Genomic DNA, 27,389 nt, shown 5'->3' with positions numbered 1-27,389 from the left:
GTATATTGCATTGTATTACCTGTAATGCATGTGTTATATTCTGTCTTATTCAGGCCACAGGTCTGCGTCTGCCCACCCTGCCCCAGAACATGTATATTGCATTGTATTACCTGTAATGCATGTGTTATATTCTGTCTTATTCAGGCCACAGGTCTGCGTCTGCTCACCCTGCCCCAGAACATGTATATTGCATTGTATTACCTGTAATGCATCTGTTATATTCTGTCTTATTCAGGCCACAGGTCTGCGCCTGGCCACATTAGCCCAGAACGTGGCCAACCTGGGCACGTCCATCATCATCTCCTTCGTGTACGGCTGGCAGCTGACCCTCCTCATCCTCACGGTGGTGCCCATCATGGCCGTGGCCGGCGCCATCCAGATGAAGATGCTCGGGGGACACGCCACCAAGGACAAGAAGGAGCTCGAGAAGGCCGGCAAGGTCAGGAGCAGCCATTATTTTTTTAAAAATGAGGTTAAAAGTGGTCTTAAGTGGATTTAATTGGTCAGGGAGGATCGTCTGGTTCAGGGTACATGTGTTTTTGAAGCATGTTCCACACTCAAATGCCGGGCCAAGGACAAGAAGGAGCTTGAGAAGGCCGGCAAGGTCAGGAGCAGGCATTATTTAAAAAAAAGGTTTATTTTAAAGGGACACTGTGTGAGATTTTTAGTTGTTTATTTCCAGAATTCATGCTACCCATTCACTAATGTTACCTTTTTCATGAATACTTACCACCACCATCAAATTCTAAGTATTCATTATAACTGGAAAAATTTAACTTTTCATAGATNAAAAGGGGATCTTCTCCATGGTCCGCCATTTTGAATTTCCAGAAATAGCCATTTTTAGCTGCAAACATGACTGTACTTGGGCCATACTAGAAAATATTAGTTTATTACTTAGTAAACTTTCATGAAAAGATCAAATTTGCCAATAGGCAGCCCAGTTTCAATGAGCAGCATAGTTGCAGTACCTTTTTTGACCATTTCCTGCACAGTGTCCCTTTAAGTGGTCAGGGAGGATTGTCTGGTCCAGTGTACATTTGTTTTTGAGTAGTTTTGGGTAGGGTGCGCACATCCAAAAACAATTGTTGCAGGTCCCAGACAAAAAAATCAGATCTGATCAGCCCCAAAAAATAAACTTTATTATTTAACAAGAACGTTTCGATCACCCTGGATCTTCATCAGGCATGCCAAAAGGACTCAGTTCTGTTTTTGTTCATATTGTGAGTGTATCACACTGCTCTTTCTGGTCCTATGAAGCCTTTTTTTGGTGTGTCAGTCCTCTTTTTGATTACACCCAGTCCTCTAGAGCTGTCCTTAAAGGGACACTGTGCAGGAAATGGTCAAAAAAGGTACTGCAACTATGCTGCTCATTGAAACTGGGCTGCCTATTGCCAAATTTGATCTTTAAATGAAAGTTTACTAAGTAATAAACAAATATTTTCTAGTATGGTCCAGGTACAGTCATTTTTGCAGCTAAATATGGCTGTTTTTGGAAATTCAAAATGGTGGACCATGGAGAAGATCCCCCTTCTCATGTATGGAAAGTGCAATTTTTCCCAGCCATAATGAATACTTAGAATTTGATGCTGGTGGTAAGTATTCATGAAAAAGGTAACATTAGTGAATGGGTAGCATGAATTCTGGAAATAAACAACTAAAAATCTCACACAGTGTCCCTTTAAGTGATTACACCTCGTCACAAGTGTGACTTGTCAGGACTTATACCGGTAAGTGAACCATACCAAGACCACGTCAATTATAAAGGTCTCAGTGCAGTTCACCTCTGAGGTGTCTGGATACATTTTGGAGCGTTCACATATCAGAAAACGCTGAGTCACAGGTCTGACTTCACTTAAATGGCTGAAAGGGATCAGGTGTGAAAACCCCTAGAGAGTCCTTAAAATCTGAAGTCAGATCATGATGATGTAGATCTGATTGTCTGGCCAAATGTACATGCATTTTTTTTAACCATATTTCATAATTTACTGCCATATTTCATAATTCCATCTCACACGTGCTAGTTTTGCCCTTTGTAGTTGTCTTATCTTGTCCTACAAACTCAGTTTCCACAAAGATAAAGGAGATGGGGCCCATTGTATTCCATCAGAATCCTTGAAATTTGCTTTGAAGAACATACAAAATGTACTCACACGTTTCTTGTTATCTTTAACTATCTAAAGGACTATCTATTCCCAAACTTTTTCAGCGGACACCCCCTCTTAGACTTACCCTAAGAATATTTTCGCGGACTTAATAATTATTTTACCAATACCCTGTAAAAACAACTGTATATCGCTTTGGATAAATGCTAACTGTAATGTAATATAAGGTAACAGGGACCACAATGGAAATAAGCCTTAGGGCGTTGTTGTATCATTCCTGACTATATCTGTCTTTTAATGTATGGTTCAGTTTGTGGTTCAATGTTTTATATCAAGAATGGCCAACTTAATTAATTAATTCATTCATTCATTCAGATGGCTACAGTGGCCATCGAGAACATCTGGTGTAATTTAATGCCAAATAATGTAATGTGATGATATGAAATGTAATGAAATGCAATGTGATTTTATGTAATGTAGTGTGATGTGACGTAATGTAATGTAATGCAACAGGTTGCTACGGAGGCCATTGAGAACATCCGCACGGTGGTGTCCCTGAGCCGAGAGAAGACCTTTGAAGACCTGTACCAGGAGAACCTCCACGTGCCCTACAAGTGAGTTCTTAGAACCTCCATCTGCCCTACAACTGAGTTCTTAGAACCTCCACCTGCCCTACAAGTGAGTTCTTAGAACCTCTACGTGCCCTACAAGTGAGTTCTTAGAACCTCCACCTGCCCTACAAGTGAGTTCTTAGGATGCCATTCTACCAGCAAATGACACTAGTAGATGTATGACTTCCATAGCCGTGGCCTAGTGGTTAGAGAGTTGGTCTTTCAATCTGGGGGTTGCCGGTTCGAATCCCCCCTGACCTCTCCCTACATCTTCATCCATGGCTGAAGAGCCCTTGAGCAAGGCACCTAACCCCACATTGCTCCAGGGACTATAACCAATACCCTGAAAAATAATAACTGTAAGTCGAATAGAAATGAAAGTGTCAGCTAAGTATAAAGTAATAATGTTATCTCTTACAGTTACATCAAATCTAGTGTCTTTTCAAATCTTCAAGTGTCTTTTGTTTCAGACATGTAAAAGTATTTATCTTTTACCTGACATGTTTTTGACGGTGAGACTTCCGTCTTCATCAGACAGAAGTTTCACCATCGAAACAGTCACACTGGTATACAGGAACAGATATAGAGTGAGCTTGAGTGAGAGGGGTACTTATCATATGACAATATGGCTTAGGGGTTATGCAGGGCAAAAAAGGGTTGGGAAACAATTAGAGATGCACCGGATCCTGATTTTTAGGATCCTGCCAGATACCGGATCCACTGCTTAAGAGCCTGCCGGATCCGGAACCGGATACCGGATGCTACGAAAGGGTTGAAACACATAGCCTACTCGCACACGTGGGCCCTTTTTATTACGTTGGCTCAAACTTTTTTTTACACTCACGCCTGCACTGGACGCTTCCAAAGGGCTTTCACTCCATGCAGCAATTGGGGTTGTGAAAGACAGACTGAAAAACCTAGGGTAGATATGCACCAGATCCTGATTTTTAGGTAACTGCCGGATACCGGATCCACTGCTTAAGATCCTGCCGGATCCGGATCCTGTGAAAAACCCTATTATCCTGCCGGATCCGGAACCGGATCTTGGATCCTGTGCATCTCTAGAAACAATGCAATACCACTGATGCATTGGCTTCTTACTGGATTCTTATGGCATGACTTAACACTATTACCGTCCATCATTCTCTCTCTCCCTCTCCCCTCTCTCTCTCTCTCTCTCCGTCTCCCCCCCCCCCTCTCTCTCTCTCTTTTTCCCTCTCTCTCTCTCCCCCCTCTCTCTCTCCCTCCCTCTCTCTCTCTCCCTCCCTCCCCCTCTCTCTCTCTCTCTCTCTGTGTCTCTCTCTGTCTCTGTCTCTCTCCCTCTCCCCCTCTCTCTCCCTCTCCCCCTCTTTCCCTCTCCCCCTCACTCTCTCTCCCCTCCCCCCCCTCCCCTCTCTCTCCCTCAGGAACTCTGTGAAGAAGGCCCATGTGTTCGGCTTCACCTTCTCCTTCTCCCAGGCCATGATCTACTTCGCCTACGCCGGCTGCTTCAAGTTCGGCGCCTGGCTCATCGAGCAGGGTCACATGACCTTCGAGGGCGTCTTCCTGTAAGTGTGTGTGTGTGTGTGTGTGTGTGTGTGTGTGTGTGTGTGTGTGTGTGTGTGTGTGTGTGTGTGTGTGTGTCTAGAACAGTGGTTCCCAACCTATGGGTCGCCAAAGATCTACAGTGGGTCGCGAAGCCCTCTTGATTTTAAGGGGTTTAATTTTATTACCACATATAGCCCTTGTTGAATAAATGACAAAGCATCTAAACTAATATACAGTATGCATAGAAGCAACAAAATGTAAGTGATACATTTAAAATGTATTCTATATTTGACTGAAGACAAAGAGGAATAAAATGATAACTAATGAGTTTTCACAGGAAACAGAGTATCATTTGACTCCCTCTCGTGTGGGTGCTCGTACGATTGGGTCACCAAAGCTTACGATGTAAAAATATGGGTCCCTGAAGAAAAAGGTTGGGAACCACTGGTCTAGAACTAGAAACATTTTAAAAATGGATTTAAGGCCCTGCCATGGCCAACCGGTATGCCACTTGCTCGCCATACGGCTGACCCGGGTTCGATTCCCGGCCCGGGTCTTTTGCCGACCCCTCCCCGTCTGTCTCCCAATTCGTTTTCTGTCCACCTCTCACACTGTCCTATCAAAATAAAGTCAAAAAAGACAAAAAAAATCTTTTAAAAAGGCAGAAATAGACATTTGGTTTGAAGACAAATTAATGCTGTGAAGTCACTTGTCTGTCGAAATGTAGTGTTTGACTAAAAAACAAATGAGATTGTTACTGATGCTTTGCTTCGCAAGGATTACGCAAGATAGTGAGGTGGATTTTTAGAAAGTGTACAAAAGTTTTATTACATAAGAGGGAGAGTGTCAATAATTGAGTGTCAATAATGTACGTAAGTCTCTGCAAATCTGGCAGGCGGTGAATATTGTGAGTATGGCATTTTCTCTAATCCTTGACAATACATTCGCTGGGAGTGTCTCAAAGGCTAGAGAAATGAATGTGCACACTTGTGCACATGCAGGATACACACACACACACACACACACACACACACACACACACACTCTCTCACGCACACTCATAAACACTTACACACACACACAGAGGCATGCATACACACACACACCTTTGAGGTAGCTCTAGGGGGGGGCGGGGGGCAGAAACACAAAGAGCCATATAACAGAAAAATAAACACACACGCACTCGCAGTCGCGCACACACACACACACACACACACACACACACACACACACACACACACACACACACACACAGACACACACACACACAGGTACATTCCTCTGTTGTCTCACATTAGGGAGGAGAGGAGAGAATGGCCAGAACAAAGATCACCCGTTGCCGGGACAACGGTTAAAGATTAGACAAAGAGAAAGGCCACTGAACGCTAAGTCATGGATGACAACTGCAGGCCATGCCCAGCATGACAACAAAGCAAGATGGCCGTTAGAAGAGCTGGATTGGCCATCTGGCATAGCGGGCATTTCCCGGTGGGCACCCCGCACCCTTGTGGGCCCCTTTTTTCAGAAACGGATGATTTTTGTTTATTTTTATTAAAATATATATATTTTTTAACATTTCTGAAAATAGGGGCCCATCAGAGTTTGGGCCCCACTGGTGAGACAGTTCTGGGGTGAATTTCTCAAAACCAAAGTTGCTTACTACATTAGCTACTTTGTTGCTTTCAATGCATTTTCCCATTGGCAACTACCGAAGTTGCTAACAGGCTAACAACTTCTCTTTTGAGAAACTCACCCCTGCGCCGGTAATTATGAGGGGTCCTTTAAGCCAAAAGTGCCCGGGCCCTATTTCTCCCTCATGAGGGGCCCCTTTAAGCCAAAAGTGCCCGGGCCCTATTTCTCCCTCATGAGGGGCCCCTTTAAGCCAAAAGTGCCCGGGCCCTATTTCTACCCCACTCCAGCCCTGCCCTGGCCGTTAACCCTGCCACACATGATTAGTGTTAGGTACATACGCACACACGAGAGCAATTAACCTGTGGTAGCAGTGTACACAAACACATGCAGGTGACAAGGGGGAGAGGACACAGGTGACAGGCTTGTGTGTGTGTGTGTGTGTGTGTGTGTGTGTGTGTGTGTGTGTGTGTGTGTGTGTGTGTGTGTGTGTGTGTGTGTGTGTGTGTGTGTGTGTGTGTGTGTGTGTGTGTGTGTGTGTGTGTGTGTGTACATGGCAACAATCCAGTCTCTTATCAGTTGACATTAGCTGTCAGTGGACAGCGATGTGGCAGGAGTAAAGTTATGGCCAAATGATTCAGTTGCTGTATGAAGTAGAGGTTGTTAAGGGATGGCCAAACGATTCTGCTATTGTATGAAGCAGAGGACGTTAAGGGATGGCCAAACTATTCTGCTCTGGTGCTGAGTGGTGCTGACTCTGAGTGGTGCCAGCCCTCAGCTACTGTAGCTACTACTAGGCGCTAATTAACAACTCTGGTGTCACTACGTCAGTGGTTCTTAACCTTTTTTTCTTAACGCACCCCCTTACCTGTGCCCAAGACCAGCCGCGCACCCCCTTACCTGTGCCCAAGACCAGCCGCGCACCCCCTTACCTGTGCCCAAGACCAGCCGCGCACCCCCTTACCTGTGCCCAAGACCAGCCGCGCACCCCCAACCCAAACTTCTACACGTGTATACGCACTAATTAATTACGCGGGATTAATTACAATGACTCTTGTTTGAGACATTAATCAATACCTTATTGACTTTACATGGGGATGAAAACATGTTAAAATTTGGTTTTGATTTTGCTTAATTGCAATGTTCACTATAGAATTTTGGTCACAACCTCAACATAAACAAAATTCCTCGCACCCCCTGAAATCTCTGGCGCAACCCCAGGGGGTGCTCGCGATGCGTGATGCGCGATGCCTTCCTCCGGCAACAACCCAGAAATGGTTGAGTAGAGAACAAAGACCGCAGATTGGATAAGCTTCTCCGTCTCGATTCTCTGTCGTTTGAATCTCGTCGCGTCTTGTCTGTCTATTCACCCAGTAAGAAACTGTTTACATGTGCGGTATATTTTTGAAAATGTGATCTCAGCAGTGATTCCTTTTATTATCTTTTATATATCTTATTAACTTGATCAAGAGCTTAAAAAAATGCAACTCCCTGAAAAAAAAGAACACTCAAACGGAAATTATTGCTCACATACATGTACTGTAAGTCCAATAGACTTACTATAGCTGTTGAACAATATATATACTGTACATATATATGACACCTGTTACCTGTGCAGCTCAACTTTTTGCGATGTGGAGGCATCCGATTGGTTAACATTTGTTTAAAAACCTCTTTGTGTTTGAAAACTGTTTGACTCCCTGAAGAAGGCCAAGCGGCCGAAACATGTCAGAGTTTTTTAAAGGTTAATTGCAATCCAAGCCATGAAATAAAGGCTTTTTACTTTTAAAGAGAGTGCCTTGGATTTCTTCTTCTTTTTCAACGTCTGCATTTGCCCATCCAAAGAGCACCTCAAAGAGCACCTTTTTTCAGTCCAGGCAGCGCTCTTACAACAAAGACTTTTTGAGATTTACTACAGCTATTTAAAATGCCACAATGATTCCACAAAACACTGTGAACATGATTCCCCTGCGGTCTCATGGGTTGGGGTCGGGTGGGGACTTTCTGTGTGTATTGTTTTGTTTTGTTTTGTTGTTAAACCTGTGTTTTCTTTTTTTCTGCTGGGTTTCCTTGCAGTTAAGCAGGTTCGTGCAGCTTTTTTAGGGCTTTCTCCCTTTCAATATCAAATGTCAATCAATCAATCGCTGTATGTATTTCTCTCTTTGTATTTTCTATGTATTCTCTATGTATTTCTCTCTCTTATGTATTGAATAAAAACTTGTCATCTCATCTCATCATCAACTTTTTCTCTTTTTCTCTTTGTCTTTCGTGTTCAGGGTGATCTCAGCCCTGATCTACGGGGCCATGGCCATCGGAGAGGCCAACTCCTTCACGCCCAACTACGCCAAAGCCAAGATGTCCGCCTCCCACATCAAGATGCTCACCGAGCGGGTCCCCGCCATCGACAACGCCTCCGAGGAAGGAGAGAAACCGGTATGGCATACACGCAGCATAGAGTGTAACACACACACACACACACACACACACACACACACACACACACACACACACACACACACACACACACACACACACACACACACACACACACACACTACCACACCTACCAAATCTTTGAAGTCCATGATTTAAAAAATGTAAAAAGACCACATAATGTAAGAGGAGGAATGTGTCAATCATTAACATCGTAAAAGCTGATCACTCATTAAAGATCCTCTTTTATCAAATGAATCTTTCAAAGTTTCCAAAAGCAGACGCCCTGAGAGAGACAGAGAGAGAGAGAGAGAGAGAGAGAGACAGAGAGAGAGAGAGAGAGAGAGAGAGAGAGATCTGAAAGCATAATCAAATTTGACAGGAAGACAGGTGGCCAGCAAGATACACAGATCATGAAATGAGACATATTTCAAACATTTATGTAAAAGGTAAATGCAGGAAAAACTGACAGAACAGCGCTCTCTAGTGGTGGAAAGAAGAAGTGCAGATAGTGGATAGACCCAAAGACTCTCACATACAGTATATAGTTTTAACAACACATACAGTACAGTATATACATTTAACAACACACCCCCACGGAATTGTAACTATTATGAATCGTTAGATCTTATTTTATGAAGTGAGGGCCCACCACTCATGTGTTGAAAAGTTGTAGGAGTTAGTCGAGACTTCAAAGTAAAAAAGGGGGAAAAAATCTGTCTGGGTGTCAATAATAATGCCCGTGTTAGATAAATATTGAGATTGCAGTGACTTATTAGGAATAGATGAAGATGACTATGATGCCTGTGTCCATACATTTGAAGGCATTATGAAGAAACAGATGGAAACTACTGTGTCACTTTATATTCACACAGTTGTAGGCCACTTTTGAACAGAAGTGGGCCTGTTCTCCATGAACTTGCATTGCCTGAAGAGCACAGGCCTGCAGTACCTACTGAAGATGGAGGCTGAACTCGCCGTTTACCAGTGCTGTCACGAATTCCCACCACTAGTGTCATGTTCTACATCTATGCACCACACTGCTTTAGTTTTAGGGCGACGTGATGTCCGAGGACAAGATGTCTATAAACATTTCACTCTTCAATGAACACTACATACAAAATGTCGGTAACACTTTATTTTAGAGATACATCTATTAGCACTAATACATACAATGTTCCTGTATAAGTAACTTGTAAGGCATGTACAAAGCAAAATCAAACATTTGTTAGGCATGTATTCGCAAATGTCTTGTTCATGCACAATAAGGGATTTATTACCAATGTAACCTTAATAAGGACATATTAGGCCTTAGCATTTGCTTAGTACATGCCTTACAAGTTACTTATGCAGGCATTAACATTGTATGTATTAGTGCTTATAGAAGTATCCCTAAAATAAAGTGTTACCACATGCAGTATATTGTGCAGATTATAACAGTCTATTGCAACAGCATCATGAACCATGACCATGCCATGTATGGATTTATTTGTACATTTGATAGTTAATTAATGACAATAATTGACAGATATGTGAAATTTGAGATTGACAAAAATTGAACAAAATTTGATGGCATGCTCTAAATGCTCTTTTGAGTTTTACACATAGGCCGACTAGACTTCTACCACGACAGTATTTTGTACTTTGATTAATTACAATGCTTTAGTAGGCCTATTTTTTAGTTTCAATGCTTGCACACTGCCAAATGGATGGTGAATTTGGGAAGAAATATAGTTTTGATAGGCCTGTATGGATAGGCTATCTTTAGGGGAGTGAAGGTTCTGTTCAGGGGGGGCTGTAAAAGACCAAAATGTCTATGTGCAGGGGCGAATCTACCCATTCTGGGGCCCTGGGCAAAATGTAAACACGGGGCCCTCAAAAGTCATTATTTTAACACGTCACCAATTGGCATGGTAGGAGCGAGGGTGCTATTTTAGTGTTTTGTCTTGTTTATATCTTTGATTACTTTAGAGAAGTGGCAAATTAAGATCAGGCCTTCTTATTTGTGTGTTTATCGCCACTGGTGTGACATTTGGGGGCCCCTCTGGAGGGCAGATTTGGTCGGGGCCTAATGTAAAGTTTATGTGTCTATAATAATGCCTGTGATGTCCCCGTAGGTGAAGTTCGAGGGTGATGTGACGTTCGAGGACTAGATATCTATGTACAGTGTGTGGGATTCATTGAAGATCGAAATGTTTATAATGTCTATGTGTCTATAATAATGCCTGTGATCTCCTCGTAGCTAAAGTTCGAGGGCGGCGTGACGTTTGAGGACTAGATATCTATGTACAGTGTGTGGGATTCATTGAAGATCGAAATGTTTATAATTTCTTTGTGTGTACAAGTATAATAATGCCTGTGATCTACCCTGTAGCTGAAGTTCGAGGGCGACGTGACGTTCGAGGACTAAATATCTTTGTACAGTGTGTGGGATTCATTGAAGTTCGAAATGTTTATAATTTCTTTGTGTGTACAGTATAATTATGCCTGTGATCTCCTCCGTAGCTGAAGTTAGAGGGCGACGTGACGTTTGAGGACTAGATATCTATGTACAGTGTGTGAGATTAATTGAAGAGCGAAATGTGTGTACAGTATAATAATGCCTGTCATCTCTCCTCCGCAGCTGAAGTTCGAGGGCGACGTGACGTTCGAGGACGTGTTCTTCAACTACCCGTCTCGTCCGGACGTGCCGGTGCTGAAGGGGCTGCGTCTGCGCGCGCGTAAGGGCCAGACGGTGGCGCTAGTGGGCAGCAGCGGCTGCGGAAAGAGCACCACCATCCAGCTGCTGGAGAGATTCTACGACCCCGCGCACGGCTCTGTGGTCAGTACAACACACACACACACACACACACACACACACACACACACACACACACACACACACACACACACACACACACACACACACACACACACACACACACTTCCTCATCTGACTTTGTGTTGTGTCTCTGTGTCTTCAGCGTCTGGACGACATGAACACGCGGGGCCTGAACATCCAGTGGGTGCGCGCCCAGATGGGCATCGTATCCCAGGAGCCCGTCCTGTTCGACTGCAGCCTGGCCGAAAACATCGCCTACGGAGACAACAGCCGCACCGTGAGCCAGCAAGAGATCGAACAGGCCGCCAAGTCAGCCAACGTCCACTCGTTTATAGACAGCCTGCCAGAGGTATAGTACACACACACATGCATAGACACACACACACACACATGCATAGACACACACACACTCACTCACACAGTTGCACCATCAGCTAGTATAGGACGAGATCGAACAGGCCGCCAGAGGTGTATAGACAGTCAGTCAGAGGTATAATACACACGCATAGACACACACACACACACACACACAAATACACACATGCATTGACACACACACACACACATAAACACAGAGACACACACACACACACACCGGATGCGCCATCAGCCAGGGCGAGATGGAACAGGCTACTCACACAATTGCAAACACATGTTTTTCATGCTACTGGGCGCGATGCTGATGTTGCATTGCGTTGCCATGACAAATAGATGCTGATGATGAGCGTGCTGTTTTGTTGTTGCTGTGGCGATAAAAGCTGATGTCGTGGTATAGAAAGGATGCTGATGAGGGTTTTTGGTTTCTATGGTAACAGAAGTAGGGGTGTAAATCATGACTTCATGACGATACGATACGATATTGATTTCTTTAAGCAGGGATTCGGTTATTTTCGATACTTTAGAATTCCCCATGATACGATACGATACGATTTGATTTGATTCGATTTTTTATTGTGGAGCTAGGGCATTGCACAGGGGCCAGCGATTCGATTCTTTTCGATATTTAAGAATGCCCCACAATACGATGCGATTCCATTAAACTTCGATGTATCGATACATTTCGATTTTATTTACACCCCTAAACAGAGCATGCTGTTTTGTTGTTGCTGTGGCGATGAAAGCTGATGTTGTGGTATAGAAAGGATGCTGATGATGGTTTTTGGTTTCTACGGCAACAGAAGTACCAGACGCTGGCGGGGGACAAGGGGACGCAGCTGTCGGGGGGCCAGAAGCAGCGCATCGCCATCGCCAGGGCCATCGTCCGCAACCCCAAACTACTGCTGCTGGACGAGGCCACGTCCGCACTCGACACCGAGAGCGAGAAGGTAGGGGGGCTTTCAATCTCTCTCTCTCTCTCTCCCTCACACACATACACAAACACACACACACACACACATACACACACACACACACCTCAAAGTTCATCGTATTGTCACCTATCGTCCCATGACAAAATTTCTTGCTTTTCTCCTGTGTGTGTGTGTGCATGCATTCGTGTGTGTGTGTGTGTGTGTGCGTGCATGCATTCGTGTGTGTGTGTGTGTATATGCGTGTGCTCGTGTGTGTGTGTATGTCTGTGAGTGTACGTGCGTGCATTCGTGTGTGTGTGTATACGTGTGTGCTCGTGTGTGTGTGTGTGTGTATGTCTGTGTGTGTGCGTGCATGCATTTGTGTGTGTGTGTGCTTGTGTGTGTGCGTGTGTGTGTGTATATACATGTGTGTGTGTGTATATGCATCCGTGTGTGTGTGTATATGCATCCGTGCGTGTGTGTGTATATGCATGTGTGTGTGTGTGTATGCATGCGTGTGTGTGTGTGTGTGTATATGCATTCGTGTGTGTGCGTGCATCCGTGTGTGTGTAGATCGTGCAGGAGGCGCTGGACTAGGCTCGTCAGGGCCGCACGTGTCTCGTAGTGGCCCATCGCCTCTCCACCATCCAGACGGCCGACGTCATCGCCGTGTTCCAGGACGGGGTGGTGGTCGAGCAGGGCACACACCAGCAGCTGCTGGCCAAGCAGGGCGTCTACCACCAGCTCGTCACCTCGCAGATGGGAATCGTACAGTAACGCAGCAAGGCGTCTACCACCAGCTCGTCACCTCGCAGATGGGAATCGTACAGTAACGCAAGGCGTCTACCACCAGCTCGTCACCTCGCAGATGGGACTCGTCCAGTAAATGTGTAGTAAAAAAGCCGCACTCCCGGATCAGTTTCTTGTAGTTTTAATACTGGGTTAGCATGGCAGACAGACAGACAGACGTTTCGGCCAAAGCCTTCTTCAGCGTCTAAAGAAGGCTTAGGCCGAAACGCACCCAAAGACCTTGTAAGAAACTTTTGGGAGCTGAGCGCACTTTCTCTACTAAAAATCGTCCAGTAAAGCATGGGGTCTACTTCCAGGTCGTCACCTCACAAATGGGACTCGTCGAGTGAGGGAGGACGGAGACAATGCCATTCACTAACCAACCAAAATAGGGCCTGACAAAGCATTCATGTGCGCATGTGTGTGTGTGTGTGCGTGTGTGTTAACGTGTGTGTGTATGTGTGTGCACATGCCCTACTATTGTCCCATAAACAGCGTTTTTGCAGCGTTTGCAAATGTGTCCGTCATAGACGTTTTGGTTACACTTTACTTGGCGTGTCGCTGCATAACACATTCATAGCAGCTGTTATACACTTTGCATGAAAGATTGATGACTGTTTCGTAAGACATTCATACCAAACCTTTCATTGACATGGACGACAAAAGGACAGCAACTTGTCCAAATCAGTAATCATTGAAGGTTCAAACCAAAACCCGCAATGCTGCTTTGTTAAACTTTTATTTTGACAAGCTGCTGTCCTTCCGTCCGCTAGGTTCATGAAAGGTTTGGTATGAACGGGTCATGAAACAATCATGAATGCTTCTTGCCGACTTTATAACAGCTGCTATGAATGTGTTATGCAGGAACATGTCAACTAAAGTGTTACCGACGTTTTTTATTATGCAAACTGTATGCTAGAGATGCCTGTTGAGAATGTTCTGACGGTTCTGAATGTTCTGAATGTTCTGACGAGCACTGTTCTGTTTGATTGCCCATTGTTTCTTTAAAGGGACACTGTGTGAGATTTTTTTGTTGTTTATTTCCAGAATTCATGCTGCCCATTCACTAATGTTACCTTTTTCATGAATACTTACCACCACCATCAAATTCCAAGTATTCATTATAACTGTGAAAATTGCACTTTTCATACATGAAAAGGAAGATCTTTTCCATTGTCCGCCATTTTGAATTTCCAGAAATAGCCATTTTTAGCTGCAAACATGACTGTACTTGGACCATACAAAAAAAAGAAGTTTATTACTTTGTAAACTTTCATATAAAGATCAAATTTGGCAGTAGGCAACCCCGTTTCAATGAGCAGCATAGTTGCAGTACCTTTTTTGACCATTTCCTGCACAGTGTCCTTTTAACAATTTTTGTAGCGAAATATGGCATCTGTCGTGTTTTATGTAGCAATTTGCAAATTAAGTTTCACTTTCACTTTCTTTCACAAAATGGCAAAGAAAAAATGACAGAAGCCATATTTCACTTTGAAACTTGTTAGGGACCGTCAGTGAACACCCCTAACCACTTTGTGAGCTGTAGACCTTCGAAAACAAATGTTGAAGGTGATTTTAAGAACAGGGGTGAATTTCTCAAAAACAAAGTTGCTTACTACATTATCTACTTTGTTGTTTTCAATGCATTTCCCATTGACAACTACCGAAGTTGCTAACAGGCTAATAACTTCTCTTTTGAGAAACTCACCCCAGAGTTGCAGGTGCCCATAGACGGCCATTCTAAAGCTGGTTGAGATAAAAGCCAAATAACAGAGACCGCAGAAAACATGAAATAAATGGTGAGGGGAACTCTAAAACATTGCAGACCACTCAGAAAATGGCCTTAATGTTCAGAAAAGTGGAGTTCTCATTTAACTCTGCACTAATGACAAACCACACTGTGCTTAGCCTAATCATGATCCGAAGCGCCTAGCTACCTACTGTATGCTGAGCAGTGGAGAACCACGCTGACAATAGCCGCGTTTCCCTGGGCACTTTTAATTAGATTTAATATACTGTATAAACCGATTCAATATCTATCATGTAAACAGTCAAACGATTTCCTTAAATATAAGCTGCTAAAACGATTGTATTAGATGGTTTTAGAACGTTCATATAAATGATGAAACCATAAAGCTGGCCGTGTATGCAATTTTCTCTAACCGATTACATTAAATTGACGTAAATGAAAAGTGCCGATATAAACGTGATGAGCAGCAGCTACTGTAGAAGTGCCTTGTGCTCATGCTGGTGTCATTTCTCGAAAGCGTAGTAGTTAGCGAGTTAGCAACTCCGGTCGTTGCCAATGGGAAATTGCATTGACCACAACAAAGTAGCTAAGGAAGTTAGCAACTTTGGTTTCGAGAAATGCATTACACTTGCCTGAGAAGAAGAGCAGGTAGTGGTAGAACACTGTAGTACTGCAGCAAGATCATTAACAGAGGCAGTACAGTACACTTCAATACACACTTGTTTTTTTATTCTCAAATTGTGCCTTTATTTCTGTATGATTCTTTTTTCTTTGCTGCTGCAATTGCAGACTGTGCCAAAGACAAAAGCAAATTTATATGCCTTTTTTAATGCTATCCGCAAAGAGATTTATTTATTACTATGACCAAAATGTACTGTTTATGTGTATGAGTAAGTCTGTATAATTTTAAGGGCATTGTCTGTCTGTTATACTGCTGTACAGTATGTAGCTCAGGCTAGTTTAAGACCAAAGACAAATGCAGTACAGCACACACACGTATGGGCTCGTTCTTTTGAAACTTGATTGTTGGTAGACCCGAGTTAATTCTCCCAACATCCGTTGCAAATGCGTTCTATTGCAACAGCTGGAGACAATACAAATGTTTTTAAACACCAATGTTTAACGAACTCTGAGTTTACCAAATTGCTCCGAGTTTGTGTTTCGGAATCCCGATCCGAGTAGCCTACCCGTTGTATTGCACTTTCCCAAAGCAGAGGTCGGGGTTTCCGACTTCCAAATTCCAAAAGATGAGTGAGCCAATACACACAAGGACACGTGCTGTGGAAGAACTCAACTGCTGTAATCTTTCCTTGCCACTGGTAATCAATGCTGATTCATTCTACTGTTATCTGCTGGCCATGCACTGACGTGTATTTTATATTCTATTGAATGTACAATATCAAGTAAATGTTTCTTTTTTTCATGACTTTTATATTGCTATTAGTTTTGCAGCAATGACTGAAAGTATGTAGTGTGGGTGTGAGTTATTTTATTGCTCTCTTGACTGTTTCTCAAGGCAACTGATATTTTGTCAAATCTAAGATACACCATGGTTCACTAATGGCAAGAAATGTATCAAATAATAAAACACATGTATTTAATTGAGCAGGCATTGTAATCTGAGTAAGAACATGTTGAGTGATACTTGCTTTAAAGTATTGACTGTCTTGTGCAATGGGCAAACATGGACGCACATGAAAATGTTTTTTTTTTTTTAAATGAGTGAATATTGAACCACACCGAATCACCAAATACTGTTTATTTATCAAAATAAAATAAATCACAAAACAATGTGAGGGAGTGGTATTTTATTCATTCAATGTATGTATTATCATGTCTTAAAATACAAGATGCTTATTTCCTACTTATACAGACATGTGTGAACTCACGCAGACCTACGGGTAGCTTACATATTCCTATAACAAACTCTATCCTTCCAGACTATTCAATATCGTGTCATAGCGAAACCAGATCACACAGACCATTACAACCATTGCCATACACATTACATCCACAGCGACTTTCAACCTTACTGTGGATTTGTTGATCTTTGGCATGGATATTATAAAATATACATTCTTGCAAAATAGTTTTTTTATTATTGTGCTGAAATACCGGAATATACACCCCCACCCCCCCCCACCACCCCCTCTCATCAAACTGTCAAAGCCGACATTTCTCCATTCGTGTCTTCTATGCGTGACCAAGGCCAAAGTTTAGCTAGACCAGACCTGTGTCAGAAAGGGGCAGTTTGCCAATTTCTGGTGCAAGTGTGCCACAGCAACCCCTCCTGCCCTAGCCTGGTTCCTACCAGACCTCCGTGTGTGTGCTCTGGAGCCCCCTGGTGGCACTCCAAACACACACATCGGTCTGGGAGCATGTGGCAGGATTCAATTTCTGGACTCAAAAAATAATGCCGAGCATTTATCACTTCAATATCACTGGCAGCTCACATTGAGGAGTCACAGGTCATATTATAGATCATATTGACGCTTTAGAGATCAACAGAAAATGGTTTTGAAAAAATGTGTTGATATTGAAGCAATAAATGCTGCGATGATTTTTTTGACTGTAGAAATGGAATCCTGCTACATGCTCCCAGACCTAGTAGTGGAGCTCACAAAGCTGTGCGGAACTACAGGTCGGGCAAGAGCCAGGCAACTCTCCTCCCTTCAAGTCCATTTAATGCTATATGGTGTCATAAAAGTAGTTTACACTGCTGCACCCATATTGTAGTTCTGTCTGCCTATTCTCTCTGATATGTTGCCACTGTTACAATATATTTTATTCTTTGGGGAAAAAAGAGCTAGGCACAACTTGCTCTGGTTTCCATTCATTTCAATACTAAACCTCTATTAGGAACAAAAGCATGTCAGACATAGAAATAGTTGTTATGGCGGCAAGGGGCTTGTGGGACGATCAATGTTATTGTGTTATACAGACGGTTAGACATCAGGTAGGCTACGTAATGTAGTGTATAAAACCAGAGACAAACACTAAGGTGCTGTTTACACTTATCCTGATATTTTAAAATGTGAATATTTTTTTATCCTGTTAAGGTACAGTGTATACGCGCAATATCTGGATGAAAATAAAAACTCTATTGTAACAGGTATGTTTTAGCCCCCTAAATCGGATGTTTTTAAAAATGGATTTGCGTTTTCAAAAAGATCCATATACATGTAAATAGGGCTGGTCTGGAGTAGAAATAGAGCCCGGGCACTTTTGGCTTTAAAGGGCCCCTCATTAATAGTGGCGCAGAACTGACTTAGGAGGGTGGAGGGTGCGGGTGGAGGGTGGAGGGTGGAGGGTGGGGGGGTGGAGGGTGGAGGGTGGAGGGTGGAGGGTGCGGGGCCCACAGGGAAATGCTCGCTATGCCAGATGGCCAGTCCAGCCCTACATGCAAAGTTGCAAACGGCCTCTAAGGCGGCTAGAAATGACAGATGTCAGCCCCAACGGCCTCTAAGGCGGCTAGAAATGACAGATGTCAGCCCCAACGGCCTCTAAGGCGGCTAGAAATGACAGATGTCAGCCCCAACGGCCTCTAAGGCGGCTAGAAATGACAGATGTCAGCCCCAACAGCCTCAACGGCCTCAACGGCCTCTAAGGCGGCTAGAAATGACAGATGTCAGCGGCTTGTAAGGCGGCTAGAAATGACAGATGTCAGCCTCAACAGCCTCAACGGCCTCTAAGGCGGCTAGAAATGACAGATGTCAGCCTCAACAGCCTCAATGGCCTCTAGGCGGCTAGAAATGACAGATGTCAGCCTCAACAGCCTCAACAGCCTCAACGGCCTCTAAGGCGGCTAGAAATGACAGATGTCAGCGGCTTGTAAGGCGGCTAGAAATGACAGATGTCAGCCCCAACAGCCTCAACGGCCTCTAAGGCGGCTAGAAATGACAGATGTCAGCCTCAACAGCCTCAACGGCCTCTAAGGCGGCTAGAAATGACAGATGTCAGCCTCAACAGCCTCAACGGCCTCAACGGCCTCTAAGGCGGCTAGAAATGACAGATGTCAGCGGCTTGTAAGGCGGCTAGAAATGACAGATGTCAGCCCCAACGGCCTCTAAGGCGGCTAGAAATGACAGATGTCAGCCCCAACGGCCTCTAAGGCGGCTAGAAATGACAGATGTCAGCCTCAACAGCCTCAACGGCCTCTAAGGCGGCTAGAAATGACAGATGTCAGCCTCAACAGCCTCAACGGCCTCTAAGGCGGCTAGAAATGACAGATGTCAGCCCCAATTTGCTCTGACTTTGCCTGAAGCTCACTGAAGTCCTCCAGTAAAAAGCGCTTGTTGGAGACACCACTGCCCAGTATGAACGTATCTTCACGGTTTTCTTCATTGCTGATGCCAACAGCATAGATGAGGACTCCTTGCCCCTTTAACCTCTCCGCAGCATCAGCGACATCAGCGGCAGCAGCGGCATCCGTCGCCTTCCCCTGAGATACGACGACCAGGATGTGTGGGACGCCAGGACGGCCGCCCAATCCCTTCGAAGGGTCAAAAAGCTGCGAAACGTATCTGAGTGCTTTGCCAGTCTCCGCAGTGCCGCCTCCCACTTCAACCATGCTGGCGTCGATTTTCGTTATCATGTCGTGCTTGTTGTCACCACTGAGCCGGAACAGTAGCTTTGGCTCTGTGCCGTACTGCACCAGGCCCATTCGCACCGCATCAGGCCCAAGCTCAAACTGATCCATCAGGAACTTGATGAAGTGTGTCATGTTATGAAAGTCTGCTGGCGAAATCATGGCCGAAGATTCCACCAGTGCGATGACATCTGCTCTCACATCCTTACAAGCTGAGAAGAAAACAGGAAAACAACTCAGTAAAATATACAATCAAATAAAAACATGTAGCTGCTAAGACAAAATATAGTATGCCATGCACATATATATACAGTACTTAATGACACATATTGAATTTAGGATTTTTACATCATAACATCTAAGGTTCTCACCTTTTCTGGAACACATCTGCTGAACGATAGCATCTTCGGTCGTGGATAAGGCATCGAAGCTGCTGAGAGAGAAAGTCCTGCTTTTCTCACAAGAGATCTCCAGCAGTTCGCTTTCCTTTGCATCTTTCACACCGATTGCATAGATATCGACTCCTTGGTCACGCAGCTCTGCAGCAGGTTTTGCTACTTCATCAGTTGATTCTCCATCAGTGATTATGATCAGTATCCTTGGTATGTCTGGATCTGTTCGGTTCTCTTTTGCTTGTTGAAATAGTTCTTGCATTTTCTGTAGCGCTTTACCCATGAATGTATTTCCCCCATCCAAAAAAAGGCCTTGAACTGTATGTTCAATTGCGGCCTTATCTGTCGTATCCACAAGATTGAACTGGATTTCTGCTGTGTCAGAAAATTTAACCAGACCTACACGGACCTGGTTGGGCCCAATTTGAAAAACATTCAAAAACTCTTGAATAAACTTTTTCATCTCCTCGAATTCAGGTTGCTGAATGCTTGAAGACTGATCAACTAAGAAATACAGATCTACTTGTTCTGTTTTAAAACAACCTGAAAGAGACAAAAAATAGTTCAGTCAAACAGTAAAGCATGTAAGTTCAGTAATTCAATCAGTAATTATAACAACCACAGCCCTGTTACTCAAAAAACATGTTTTTAATAAAGTTTTAAAATGTTGTTGTTGTACCAACCTGTTTTCAAAGGCTCTGTCCTGATCAAAGTAATCCCAGGGACACCTACTCCAGACGTTCCAGGATAGAGAGGTCTTTTCCTGCTTTGAGGGTTTACAGTTACATGGCAAATGCTTGTTCTTACATATTTCTGTATGGAGACGAGATTTGCTAGTTCTTCTACAGTGAAGAGGAAGGTTGGCATTGGATATGACACGATATGCTCCAGTCCTTTCAAGTTCATGTTCTTCACTCCCACTGCGAAGACCTTCAGTCCAGGCCCAAACCTCTGCAATTCCACAGCTGCACCTCTGACATCACTTGTGGAATGCCCGGTTGTGATGACAACAGCAACTTGAGGAACAGCTGTCATGAACCTACTTCCTCTCTTGGTGGTGAGCACGTCACTCTTCACAAAGAGCAGTGCCTTCCTAGTGTCTGCAGTGGTTGTGTTCACATAAGGAAGTTTCTTGATGTGATGAAGGATGTTCTCTTTATTCCTATGGGTGTTAAAGTATATTTCAGCTTTGGGTTCGTCACCATATAGCACTACACCCACTCTAACTTTGTTTGAACTGATGTCCAGACCAGCTAGAATGTTGTATAGGAAGTTCAGAACAATCTGAAATTCTTCACGGTCTGTCGCGATGGATTGGTCCACAATGAATACAATATCTGACACCGTGGATTGTTCACATTCTGTAACACACAATGAGTCATGCATTATTAGCAATGCAAAACAGTTAGTTATTTTCAGTTGTAAATAGAAGGACATTTAGAAATTGCAGTATACATGCACTAAACAAAAGAAATTCAGCAAACTTTTAAAAATAATTACATTTCTGTCGCAAAGCATGAAATGCTGAGCCAGGCAAAATGTTGTTGCTGATGAGAATGTAAGAAATTACCCACATTCTTTTTTGCTGGTACAAAATTTTAACCTGCTACCTTTCGATACTAATGTTGAGCAGGTGCAGTCTTCCCAGCACGCCATCCAAACGTTCCCTCCCCCACTTGTCATAGTCACCCTTGTGACAATAATGCCAACCTTTAACCATTACAGCCTGACTATTGCAAGACCCTACAGTATTTCCACTCAGTTTCATGAGCTCACGCAAGGGTCTGGGGTACCTTCGCCTTGCCCTGCTCCCGAACTAAAATACAGCAGAACCAGTCAGGATCACAGAATTTTGAGAGATGTGACGTAGTCAAAATTTAAATATATGGTCAATTCAGGTAAATTGGGCCACTTTTCTCCATTCAGTTATATGCAAAAAAAGTGGCCAAATTTACCTTAATTCAAGCTAGTGGAGATGGGAAAAATAAGTGAAACGTCGTTTCAGACAATAATGACTGCTCGCATGAACTCACTCATCGATATTAATTCTGTAAGTTCAACTGTATTTTCGAATCTGCAAGTAGTTAAAATTAGCCTAGTAAACCAGCGCTACCCGCTGGACGCCGAAGTTTTTCAGCTAGCGAGTGGGTCTGGCCTCGGATCTGAGAACGTTTGAACGCTGTGCCCTGAGTCAGGCAAAACCAATCACAACGCAGCGATTTGTTTTGAATCAAAGCGGGCAGGGCTTTGAGGGAGTGGCGACGAACCTCGCAACACCATTGCATCAACAGCAAAGATCACCGATTGGTCAGAGTGCCGGCACGGTTTGAAAAAACAACAGGTTGTTCTCATCAACAATCTTCGGAGGTATCGTTCATCGGGGCCAGACTAAATTACTCCGGTCTCACATTTAGGCTGGTTTATCAGGCTAAGTTAAAATAGCATTTCAGCAAATGTTAAACGAGTATTTCCCCAATCACTTGTAAGGATGTTTGATAAAACCACTCCTTCACAGACCTACGCCTATGGCGAAATGAATGTTCATTCATCTGGCCAGAGTCAGGTTATCACCATTAGGCCTCACATTCCCCAAAACATTTGTATGAGCCAGTCAGTATCCTCCTCCCACAAAGCCAGGCCAGAGGCATAGATCTCTGGTAGTCCATGAATCACAGAATTTTTTGTTGGCACGATGTCCTAACAACGTTTGAAGGGGTGGATGGGTTTACATTAAACCATGGGTGCCATCTCTACGTATATTATAGGTAAATTAACCAATTTCAGTTTGGAGGTCAACTCTTCTAAAATGGCCACCTTCCACCATGGAAGCTTTTCAACAGGTATAACCTGGCTCTCAGCAGAGCTGCGTGTTTTTGTTGAGCTTCGCGAGCTACACTAACTAAATAACTTTTACGGTCAAGCCCGGCGAGAGGTAGCAGAATCAATGCTTTGCCGTCAAATTCAACTCGTTTTCAATTACCAAGCAACTTATTCTTTGTACTTTGATTTGTTACTACAGCAAGGGACTTGTCATTGTCAAATAATTACCGTTGGCAACATTTAGTTCTCCTGATGTTTCAACATTAGTCCTGATGTCTTGAATTATCTGGTCAGTGTTCCCCATTGTCTTGGACAGAGAGGGCTTCGTGGCGATGATCTGCATTTCCATGGGGTCTGCGTTATCAAACCCGACTGTAATCACTGTAACACCCTGGTCTCTGAGCAGCTGTGATTGTCTGTACACACTATCATCTGATCCTCCTGCCACCATGAGGACCAGGTACTGCCTGAAACCCGGGTAGAGTCGACCTCCGGTCTCTGGGGTGAGCAATTTAGTGCGGGCGTAATCCAGTGCTGCTCCAATTCTCCTTAAATCACCAGGTTTCAGTCTGAAGCTCTTGATTTTTTGAAGAATGTCTCGTTTGGATTTGTACTGATTAAGATAAAACTCTACATTGACGTCATCACTGAACTGGGCCAAGCCCATGTGATTGTTGTCAATACTGATTTTGAGCTGGTTTTGCAGCTGAGTAAGAAGGTTCTTAACCAGGGTCTGTTGCTTTATTGAGCTGTCCACCAGGAGAAAGACATCCGCAAACCCTATAAGAAGGAAAAATGTGTGTAATAATTATGCATATAATGCCCAAGTGTTTTAACCACATGATTATTATTACTATTGTTATTATTATTATTATTAACCTATTTGTTATGAACTGTATATTGTTCTGAATAAAATAAAATTAGCCAACAGCCAAACTGCACTCATGAATTTCCCTGTATTCATTTGTTGACATAGTGCATTATATGTAGGCCTATTCATATTTAGGGCTACATTTTATTTACCTTGTAATTTCAACTGAAAAGCTGAGCAGTAATGACATTTTAGCATTCCATCATCCGTAATTTGTGGTTTAGCTTCCTTTATAGAAGTGCAGAGGTTGGGAAGAATGTTCTGAGAGATGCCTTGCAGAGCGCTGAAGTCCGAGACCATGTACACGTGTTGGTTATGTGGCTCGCTGCCGATCTTCCTCAGCTGTTCTATGTCCGCGTCTCTGATGCCAATAGCGTAGAGTACGATTCCACGACGCCTCAAGTCGTCTGAAGGTGGACCAACCTCATCCTGTGACTGGCCGTCTGTGATGACAACGGCAATCTGCGGTACCCCCTCTCCCGCTCGGCTCCCTGCTTCTTTAGTAAACTGTGTTTTGAGGATGAAATCTAATCCAAGCCCAGTCATGGTTTCACCTCCCTTATATGGCAGGTTCCTGATGTACGTTAGAATATCCTGCTTGTCTTTATACGTGTTCAGGAGAAACTCAGTCCGTGGAGCACCACTGTACTGAGTCAGACCAATGCGCATTTGATCCGGGGCAACATTTAAACTGTCTACAAGATGGTAGAGGAAATTTCGTATCTGCTGAAAGTTTTCTTTGCCAATACTCCCGGAGCCATCGACCAGGAATACAATATCGGCTGCGTTTTCCTGGCTGCATACTGAAACAAAAATCAAAGTGGGTGAAAACTTTTAATCAAAGTTGGAACTTTTTTTGTTAGTTTTCTACATTAACCGTAATTCAACATTAAAAGTCTCATCAGCGCCTCTTGTACTTTTGGCAATATGATGGAAAGTAGAATGGCACTCAGAGTAGCCTGGTCCTGACCATCCCATAATACTACCATTTCGTTTCGTATTTATGGTCTGGCATTTGTTTGCTCTGAAGCGATTGTAGGAAGCAGGAAGTTTGCACTCAGTTATGGTTTGAAATTATTGGACACCTCTCACCCAATCGCTGGCAGTTGCTCAACAACAACATAGCGCAGACCAATGGCTCTGGCGCAGATGTGTACGTCATTGTCACGAGCGTCCTCCCCCTTTCGCCCCCACGTGGGGGGCGTATTCGATTATTGGCTGTTTTCTGGGGGGGCGTTGCGATCAAAATTTTACTGCTCCAGGCACTCCACAGAGAAGCACGGCCAGACTACAGTAGTGGAGCCAATCCTTTGGCGGAAGTACGTAGGATGGCTCGCGAGGCTACTCAGGGAGTACAGGCCTCAGCTAAAATTAAGCTTAGCTCAATGTCACCCTCTAGTTCTCTCTAGTTCGAAGTGCAAGTATACCCCTAAAGTGTTTCCAGTAGACAGTGGCGCCTTCCCTTTACAAATGTGAAAGCAGCAATTGCATCTGGTTCTTTGGACTGAGACCTCCAAAAAGGATGTTCCATCTGTTTGACTCCAAGCCAAACGTCAAACTCTGACAAGGTCTATCTGGAGAGGGTGCTAACTGTAGTAGGCTATGTGTCCTAGACGAGCATGTTCATGAAAATATAGCTTCTCTTTTGACAGAAGTTACAAGAAGAAACATGCAGATCAATTAAAGACCCCCGTCCCAGCGTATATACTGTGTACATGGGTTGCACCAGCGGTGTAGTCTACTTTTTTGAAGTGGGTATACTGTATATTTGAGCATTTTTTGAAGTGGGTATACTGTATATATTTGTGCTATTCAAAACAATGGATCAATCAATTTTAAGTGGGTATACTGAAATCCCTGAAATTTAGAAGTGGGTATACTCCGTATACCCGCATTCTACGTAGATTATACTACTGGGTTGCACGCTTTTAAACACCCCTGGCAGCGCACCCCTGGCTTGGCTGCACACTCTTCAACCTCTGATTGCTTAAATTGTCAAGTAGCTAACCTACCTGACTCAACAGATGTAAGGTGGAACTACATTAAATTACGAGAGCTGCAAAGAAATAATGTTATTGGCCGACACAGATCAAGTAAATAAACTAGTGATAGGATAATGAAATTAACCCCCCACCCCCCAAATGAAATTACAGCCGATAAATTGTCAAGTAGCTAACCTGACTTGACAGGTGTAAGGTGGAACTACATTCAATTACGAGAGTAAAGTTATAAAATAGCATCTGCATCTGTTTTTGTGAACGCCACAGCAGCATGCTGAACCAAATATCATTGTGTATCAGTGTTGATGTTGATGATGGAATTCATATTTAAACGAGCAAACCTGTTTGTTGTCCAGCAGACACAGCCACACATGCTCCGACCAGCGTAATGACCAGAAGGCGTGACAGTGTCATTCTCAAGGCACTGCTGGAGTCCTGTAAACTTACAAAAGTATTGAATAAAAAAAGCCTACAGCAGCTGTTATTGAAAACCTTTATGCTCGCAACAGTTTGTAACAGTTATGCTCAACTTCTAATGTAAAATGAATAATTTGGGTGCACGTAAAAAGGACTGCAAAATTAAAATGGAGAAACTCACAAGCACTGAGGCAAGATCTGAGGGCTGAAACGCATCTTCTTGTGGACATGGTTGTATTATATTATAAATAATGAGACTCAGCTTGTGACTTATTGTAAGCCATTGTGTCATAATCATTGCAATGAGATACACACATTTCTTAGGGACACATTTGAAAACAAAATAATTGTAGTATAATTATTACTATACTACACTATACTACTATACTATAATAGCACGCCAACACTATCCAGGCCATGCCCTCCTAGTGACGCAACACCTTCAGCGTTGCATCTAGTCAGGACAGGAGCAATACAAATATCGTTTCTGAGCTCCGGAGAAATTGGGAACTCCACCCACTTTGTCGGGATTTGAAAGTCGATGATAATGAGGCTATGTCAACACTACACAGTAAATGTTGCGGTGTTAATTCAACACTTAGAGAGTTCATTTAAGTCCAAATGATGTCAAATCAACTCTCTGAGTGTTCAATGACCACTGTAGACTTTACTGAGTATGTTCCAATTGAGTTTCTCTCTGATGCCCAAACATCAGAATTTAGGACTTGAATGACACAAAATACAACTTGGAAGACAGCTTACACTAACTTGCTTTCAAGTCCATCATTATCCCAATGACATACAGTACAAGGCTGAGAAGCCTGAAACGTTCTCTTATATAACAGCAGTAGGTAAGTACAATAATAATTTCACTAAGTGTCTTTACAAAAGAGACTAAAATTGTACTTACACACTTCTGAGAGGAAAAATCCACCCGTTTCGTTTCCTGACCGGAGATGATCTGCAGCTGACACAGGACTGCTAATAGTCCACCCCCATAACCCTCCTCCTCATCACACACACACACACACACACACACACACACACACACACACACACACACACACACACACACACACACACACACACACACACACACTGCTGTTATTTCCAAGAGTCACTAGGCACTAATGTAATTATTGATAGCCAAGGCAGAAGGAATGTCCCTGCAAAGTAAACACACATTGTTTCTACACAACACCCCCAGAAGTAAACTGTTATAGACACAGGACCACTGGCAGCTTTGGCCGGCCCCAGGACGACGTCATCTGAAAGGGCCCCCCAGCCCAATCGATACCATCTAACAAGGACCCAATTTTGGGGGCCCCTCTCTCCCTGGGCCTGGGA

General features: G+C 43.6%; 2 protein-coding genes across 2 annotated transcripts in view; one reads left to right on the top strand and one right to left on the bottom strand.

The window, feature by feature from the left end:
- Positions 1 to 13,333, top strand: part of LOC134448757 (ATP-dependent translocase ABCB1-like) — a 56,794-nt gene extending 43,461 nt beyond the window's left edge. The window contains 8 exon segments of the mRNA XM_063198413.1: positions 236 to 439; positions 2,619 to 2,719; positions 4,123 to 4,263; positions 8,149 to 8,305; positions 10,929 to 11,126; positions 11,269 to 11,475; positions 12,305 to 12,451; positions 12,989 to 13,333. Coding sequence (XP_063054483.1) covers positions 236 to 439; positions 2,619 to 2,719; positions 4,123 to 4,263; positions 8,149 to 8,305; positions 10,929 to 11,126; positions 11,269 to 11,475; positions 12,305 to 12,451; positions 12,989 to 13,192 — 1,359 coding nt within the window. The 3' untranslated portion in view covers positions 13,193 to 13,333.
- A 5,675-nt stretch (positions 13,334 to 19,008) lies between these two features.
- On the bottom strand, positions 19,009 to 24,171 carry LOC134448756 (collagen alpha-4(VI) chain-like). Its single transcript, XM_063198412.1, has 5 exons — positions 23,898 to 24,171; positions 22,983 to 23,534; positions 20,618 to 21,295; positions 19,914 to 20,477; positions 19,009 to 19,754 (listed from the first exon to the last, which is right to left on the bottom strand). The coding sequence occupies exons 1-5, from the start codon at positions 24,169 to 24,171 to the stop codon at positions 19,171 to 19,173; spliced, it is 2,652 nt and encodes an 883-aa protein (XP_063054482.1). The 3' UTR covers positions 19,009 to 19,170.
- Positions 24,172 to 27,389: the final 3,218 nt, after the last annotated feature.

This window comes from Engraulis encrasicolus, chromosome 5, assembly GCF_034702125.1.
Source record: "Engraulis encrasicolus isolate BLACKSEA-1 chromosome 5, IST_EnEncr_1.0, whole genome shotgun sequence".
Lineage (NCBI taxonomy): Eukaryota > Metazoa > Chordata > Actinopteri > Clupeiformes > Engraulidae > Engraulis > Engraulis encrasicolus.
Note: the sequence above shows the minus strand (reverse complement) of the source record. Positions and strands in the feature narration are given on the sequence as shown.

Excerpts from the sequence above, each read along its gene's own strand:
- LOC134448756 (XM_063198412.1), bottom strand. The coding sequence starts at position 24,171 with ATGACTGGGCTTGGATTAGATTTCATCCTCAAAACACAGTTTACTAAA. Across the intron at positions 23,535-23,897 it reads GGACTTCAGCGCTCTGCAAG|GGTTTGCGGATGTCTTTCTC; the intron begins GCATCTCTCAGA and ends TCCTTCTTATAG. Across the intron at positions 19,755-19,913 it reads GCAGATGTGTTCCAGAAAAG|CTTGTAAGGATGTGAGAGCA; the intron begins GTGAGAACCTTA and ends TTTTCTTCTCAG.